Below are 7,142 nucleotides of genomic sequence, written 5' to 3'. Positions count from 1 at the left end.
TTGAATTCTCTCAAATATGTTCTAATTTTCTTTCTCTCCCGAAAGGGAAATTCTTAATTGTTCTTATTCTTAGATAGAATAATATCCCACAAAAATATGTTGTTTTAAAAAACTACCGATGGATCATTCCGGTAGGTATGATTTACAGTTATAAGATATGGTGCTAATAGTTAATATTAGTTCCAGATCTTGTAAGGACAATTACAGTCTATAAAATATTTTTATTTTGTAAAAGTTTTATGATTTTTGTAAAGAGTTTTATGCTTTATTCTGAGTATATGATAAGAGCATGTCTTAACTTCAAGTTAAAAGTTTAAACTGTTTTTAAAATAAGCCCTGAGTGACCTCTCAAAGCGTAAAGGCCCAGTGAAGAGGCTAGGAGACGCATAGAAGAGGGAAAGAGATCACTGTTTTAAGAATTCTTGTTAAGGGAGTGCCAGTGGTATCCTTACAAGAATGGAGTTAGGCCCAAGTTCATATATCTCAGATGGCATGTAAAAAAAAAAAAAAAGGGATATTATTTTATCAAAAGAAAAAAATATCTCAATTAAGAAGAGTACTGAGTAGGATTTTCATAATTTGTTTTAACAACCTCCTACAACAGCCTTCAAATCCTTGAAATACTAACCTTATTTCAGGACCCCCCCTCTTTTGGTATCAGAGCTTAAGTTTGTTCCTGTGTTGGTGATTACAGTATATTTCTTCAGACTTTAGAAAAGGTATAACTCTAACTTTTTAAATCTTTAGAATTTTACTTGTAGATCTAGAAAAAATATTATATAGTTTTACATTTTACAAAGAAATAGAAGAGATTTTTGAATACGGTATAGAATTAATTTCTCTTGAAAAATATAAACTTATAGATTATTTATTTGCTATCTTACAAGTAACTAAAGAATTACACCCAGAATTAAAAGAATATATTTTATATAGATCTTTAATTTCAGAATTTAGAGAAGAATATTTTATAAATAATTTTGATCAGATATTTATATCAGATTTAAAATTAAGAATTGAATTAGATAATATAGATAATAATTTTTTATCAGATCATACAAATTTTTCATTAGATTCTTTTTATTATTCAGATTAAAGTTTTAAACTGGATCTTTTAGTAAAAGAGGTTAATAAATTAATTGGAGAATTAAGTGCTCTAGAAAAAAGAATCTTCAATATTGAGAAAGATATTAATAAAATTCGTGAAAACTTAGATTTTATTAAAGAACAGAATTTAATTATTTTAAATAAAATTTCTAGAGTAGAAGATAAAGAAAAATTTTCAGATCTTAAGACTACAGAAGCAATAGAAAATATAAATAAAAAATTAAATAATATAGAAAATAAACCAACTCAAGAAGTAGAAAATATAATAAATAAGTACATTCTACTAGAGTACTCCTTTTGTTATTATTATTTATCTTTTTTGGACATGTATATATATATATATATTTTAATTAGATGGTTTTAGCAACAATTTAACTGGACCTTGCATGTGGCTCATCTTTTGTATAATTTTTTTTTTTTTTTTATTTATTTTTCCCTCCCTTTGGTTTATGTGAAATTGATACTTTTTTCTTTCTTTTGATTTCTCGTTGCACTTTTTATAATTTTGTTGGGCAAGAACGAACTGTTTCTGGTAACTAATTGTTTAAATTTCTATGTAGTGTGACAATACATATTTTATGAATCTTAAGATTAAGATTTATTAGCGAGTGTTGACAAATACACAACAATAGTTCAATACTTACATCAATTGAAAAATAAAATTTATGCCTCTATTTTTTATCGCGTTTTTACTATATTTGGTTGAATTTCCTTTTTATCTATGCTCAACACAATTAGTCAAATATATGGTAATTTTCATTAGTGCATTTGTTTAAATTCAGTTAATATTTGATAGCATTGGATTGTTTCTCAATTAAGTTAATCAAAATGATGATATCTAATGCCTTATTCTTATTCATGATACAACCTGGTTTTAAAGCAAAAATGATGATAGTGTCTTAAATGACGCTCTTAAGAGCATATCAATGACTAGATGAGAGGGAAGCGTCAAGTCATAATTCAACCATCCTCCATAGTCATTATCAAGTTTTTCTTCATGATGTAAAAGCATGGTATAAAAAAACATTACGTGGTATTACTTCGTCCATTTAAGTATGAGACTCTATCTATACTCTTAATTCTTTATGATGTTTGTAGGATACATCGGAAAGTTTGAGGACGTCGATTATCACCGATCTGGAAAAAATGTGTTTGAACAAATGTGAAATCATCAAACCTCATTTTGATATTGGTATCCAGGAAATTGAGGGATGGACTGCAAGTTTGCTTTCGTCTAGGCAGGTAATTTGTAAAATTACTATACATTAATATTTAGATGATAATCACTTGGTGAATATTGAGTTATCAGCTTGGCCATATGATGATATATATGTTCTGCACATGTAACTTTATTTCATGGAATATTGTTTTGGATCTCACACACACACACATTCAAACTTTTATTAAGGTATCTTCAATTGGTATGTGAATGAGATATCTTCATTCTCAAATATTTTCACATCTTCTAATCATGAAATGTGATTATCATGCTTAGTTGTACCCTCATTTCATCTGTCCTTGCCTTTGTAGGTTGAGCATATTGTACTTGGTATAATAATTACACTTTAAAAAAATACTATCCTGTCACATTGGATGTGCAATGTTATTCTGTCAATCCCAAGGGAATGCTAATTGGTCAAGTCCTCAAAATTGAATCCCATATTTCTTTCTTTTCTTCCTTCAATACCTTTGTTTTCAATTGTTTGACTATCATTTTACTTTTCAGTTTGGATACATTCTACTGATTATATCTACTGACGTCATGGACCATGATGATGTTAGGAGAAAGAATGTTGGTCAAAAAGTGCAATCTCTATGCACATTAGTTTCTAATGTGAGTTATTCGTACCTAAATCTACATGGTACTTTAAAAAATTAAGGAAGTGTCTTCCATGCTTTGGTTGCTTGGAACTGAATCAAGTTAAATACCTTCATTTCTCATCTCTATGCATTTTATCAAAAGGATGTATAGGATGAAGAATTTAATTTGACAAAATGGCGCTTAGATGATTGCTTTTATTTCCTTGATGATTTTTGTCATCCAAGATTACTACTTATGTTGCAATTCTTTAATGTTATTAGGTTCCATTTGCTATTTAATAAAAATTAGGTTCTTTCATAATTATTTCCTACTTTGATAATGTTTGACAATAAAGTTGAGTATTGACAATTCTTAACTTTGGAGAAGCGAATGCATGAAAAAATGTTATATTATGCATCAAAGGTTTAAGAACAAGTCACAAAAAAAAAAAAAAAAGAAAAAAAAAAAAGAAAAAGAAAAAGGAGCGGCTTATTTTCTAGGAATGCTAACATTATGGTGTTTTAATTTTATGCTAAAATTGAAAATTAAAAGGTTTTAATTTGAAAGATTAAAACTTTAATTCTCAAGTTAAAACAATCCTCAACAAGTTTTAATCTTTCAAAATAAATAAATATATATAATATATAGTGGCAATGTTATACTGTGTGATATATGTACGTGTCTTTTGGACTTGAAATTTACTTAATGATAACAATTTTCATTTAAAGGAGGCATAATGGACTAAGTCTTAAATTAGGTCTTTTTGGCTAAACTTCAAATACCTCACACATAGTATTGATTTAGACTGTAGTTCATAACAGATAGTGTTCTTAATGGTCATTCGTTCTAATCTTGATTCTAATAAGCGTCTTTATGGAATAGTCTAATCCCATAGTCATGACCTCATGACAACTCTTTTATAGGCGAGTCCTCTAATAGTACGTATGACCTGCATCTCGTGAGAATTCTTGTATCGGTACTTATTTAGGGTTAAATTCTTCTTAACATCACAATCATAACACTATCATCATAGGAACAAGCACAAGTACTATAGTGCTATTACGAGTCACACAATGCAGGTTCTTGTCACATTGAACCTTCTTTATGTGATCTCCAATCTCAAAAGTTGGGTTACTCAAGAAGGTGACTTCCTTACGGATTTAAGCCCATCATTCTCGATGGTTTATTATTTTCATTATGGACTATAACTTATTTCATATCCTCTTAGACAATAATTTGGTAACATCAATTTGCATAGCTCTTGTTCTAAGCTTTCACATATACATGTCGTCTACTAACTTTCCAAATATTAATGTCACATGTTTAATTATATTTAATTATAATAAGATAAACATATGAAATTTAGAAATTGATTTCTAGTAACATGTTTGAACAGATGCATCCGTTCAACTCTTTTATTCACCGCAAATCTACAAATTTCATTTGCAACACTTTCCAAAGTCAGTTTTTCTAACTAAGAATAATGAAATATAAGATGTTTTATTTAAAACATCCCATATTTCAAAGATATCCAACTTGAATTGAGTGAATATATGGTTTTCAATATTACAATTTATCTCTTATACTAAAAGAATTGCATTTCATAAATCAAGCTAAATGAGACAATGTTACTTTGTATTTAAAAAAAAAAGCTAAAAAGGAAAAATTTTTTTTGAAAATCTTCCAAAATAAAAAAAAAAAAAAAAAAATGGAAAAGAAAAATTGGATGTGGGTCAACTTCACTATAATTATGAATGGTCATGGATATTTAGCACACATAAATCCAAAATTTTAATACCTGCTAACTTATGAAACTATATATATATATATATATATATAAGCAAGAATTGGATTTGGAGTTGGTGAAAATATCAAAAGTTAAATCCTGCAACCTATATATGACTGCCCTTTCCTGGGTGTGACCTTAAGGACACCTATGGTGTACCATGCATCTTTGCAAGCTCAGGCATTGTTGACTGCAGTAATGTGAGTAGCGTTCTGCAAAATTTTCATTTAACTATGGATAATTACATCTATGGTACACAAATCCAATCTAGAGCATGATAATTCTTCTATATTTTCATCCAATATTCTTTTTGAACCATTGGAGCCAAGGCTAGAAGTCGTACCACCACATAGAGACTTCAAAAGGTGATTCTTTTTTTTTTTTTTTTTTAATACTCAGATGTCCACCTTACAACGATTAATCCTGGGGTCTACGATCCAGTCTCTCTTTACGCAGACCAGGTAAATCGTGGGTTGTGTCCCAAACTGGCCAGGGTCCAAAAGCCCCTCCAACTGATCTGTCAAAGTGTTGAGCAAGTCAAACTCATGTATGCGCCTTGCCTTCCGAGGAACTCCTGTCTTTCAGGAAATATCCTGCCTTCCAGGAAAAAGACTTGCCTTCCAAGAGCCCAATGAATCGAACCTGCGATTTCTGAACTGCCCGTCTTGAAGAATTTTAAAAGGTGATTCTTATAAACTATTCAAACAACTTGTATATGTAGCACAGTAACAATTAGAAACAAAATATAAACCTCTTTTTAATACCAGTCAGGCAGTCACCAACGTATGACAACCATTCATTTTCATTAATCAACACTGTTAGACTAATCATGTTCAATTATGCAGAGAACCTCTAGAACAAAATAAAAATCACACTGGATCTCTTACTTCTCATAATTGTATTCTAAATAAGAATGTGTTTACTAGAGGTCTCTATTGGAGTTAGAAAGCTAAATTTTCACGTCAGCAAGAATTTAATGACTACGATGCATTTTCTAATAGATACACATCTTATATAACCCAAATTTTGTATACAATACAGTAATTCATTAACATAAACGCCTACATCATCTCTTTAAATTAAATATTCATGAACATTAAATAATTAATTTATGGTTTTTTAATTTTATTAAATCTAAAATTTAAACACAAAAACTGAAAAATTTAAATGAATGAAAATTTAAAATTAAAGTTTAAGTTTTAAAGTTAAAAATTTACTGTTTTTATGTTACACTTGGGATGTAAATAAAATTATGCAAATTAGTTATGAAATTATACGTCTTTTAAAATATTAAATTAGCATATTATACCAATTGAGTAAATAAGATATTTATAAGTTGTCTTTGCAGCCAAATGTATGTACCCTTTGACCCATGGAATTGTGTTGAGTACTCACTTAAGTTCTGAAGCATGAGATTTATAGCCATAAATAAGATATTCCATAAGTTCTGAATCATTGGATAATATAGGAAGTAGATCGATTCACTGGATTTGATAAGAGATCCCATATAGCGAACTATATACTTTTTATTTATGTTCAAATGGAAACCATATATAGATATTGTAACACCCTGAAATTTTTTCATATTTATTATTTTATTCTTTTATAAAAATAGGTTTGAGGTGTTATCAAATTCTTCTTCTTCTAATTTAAGTGGAAATATCACTTTTATTAAGTGTTGAAATTTGAAAATGTGATCGATAATTCGATAACGATAAAATAACAACTTAAGTAAAATTTTTATATTAATTATAATACTTGAAGTACTCCATTCGAAACTATTAATTTAAGATTTAACATAAAATGTCGAATGCTGGATCTTTAGAAATATTAAATAACGTGCATTAACATAAAGCTAACATAAAAATATTATTTAAATAAAAGTTGACAATTATATTGTTTGGAAGCTTTACTTGGCAACCCGTTCTCATCTGAAAAGTTATTATAAGAGTGAGTATTTTGGAAAAACACTCGGTAAAAATACGTGCACATTCTTATTAACATGATATAAATATAAAACTAACATAACATATCGATATTTCTTAGATTTAGAGCTCAATAATTTTTTTAAGAATTCTCATATCCTGTAGGATTTAACATAACTGACTCAAAGATTCATTCTGTAGAATTTAACATACTTGACTTAATGATCTATCCCGAAGGATTTAACATAGAATTCGACCCAAAGGCATTATAGTATTTCATACCAAAATTAATATAAGTATCAAGAAATAAGAATTTACAACTTGCATGATGTATTCTTACCTCAATGACACCAAAATAAAATCTGAAAATATGACTTGTAGAATAGAAAAATAAATTATTTCTAATAGATTGTGTGTATGTGAATTTATAGGGAGTGCACCCCCTTTTTTTTGGGAATTATACTCAAATCATCAAACGTCATATTAGTTTCAACATTTGAATTCCAAACACATTTGATGTAATTAG

At 28.4% G+C, this 7,142-nt stretch overlaps 1 protein-coding gene across 2 annotated transcripts in view; it reads left to right on the top strand.

Moving 5' to 3' along the window:
* The window catches only part of LOC111412364 (40S ribosomal protein S22-like), a 16,404-nt gene extending 10,904 nt beyond the window's left edge, over positions 1 to 5,500 (top strand). For both annotated transcript variants that reach the window (XM_023043259.1, XM_023043258.1), the window contains 3 exons: positions 2,203 to 2,346; positions 2,831 to 2,938; positions 5,091 to 5,500. In XM_023043259.1, the coding sequence (XP_022899027.1) occupies positions 2,203 to 2,346; positions 2,831 to 2,938; positions 5,091 to 5,156 (318 nt within the window). In that variant the 3' untranslated portion in view covers positions 5,157 to 5,500. The remainder of the gene's footprint in view (positions 1 to 2,202; positions 2,347 to 2,830; positions 2,939 to 5,090) is intronic.
* The last annotated feature ends 1,642 nt before the right edge of the window (positions 5,501 to 7,142 follow it).

Source organism: Olea europaea, chromosome 16, assembly GCF_002742605.1.
Source record: "Olea europaea var. sylvestris chromosome 16, O_europaea_v1, whole genome shotgun sequence".
In the NCBI taxonomy this organism is placed as follows: Eukaryota; Viridiplantae; Streptophyta; class Magnoliopsida; order Lamiales; family Oleaceae; genus Olea; species Olea europaea.
The sequence above is the reverse complement of the archived record's forward strand: the minus strand, read 5'-3'. Positions and strand labels throughout refer to the sequence as shown.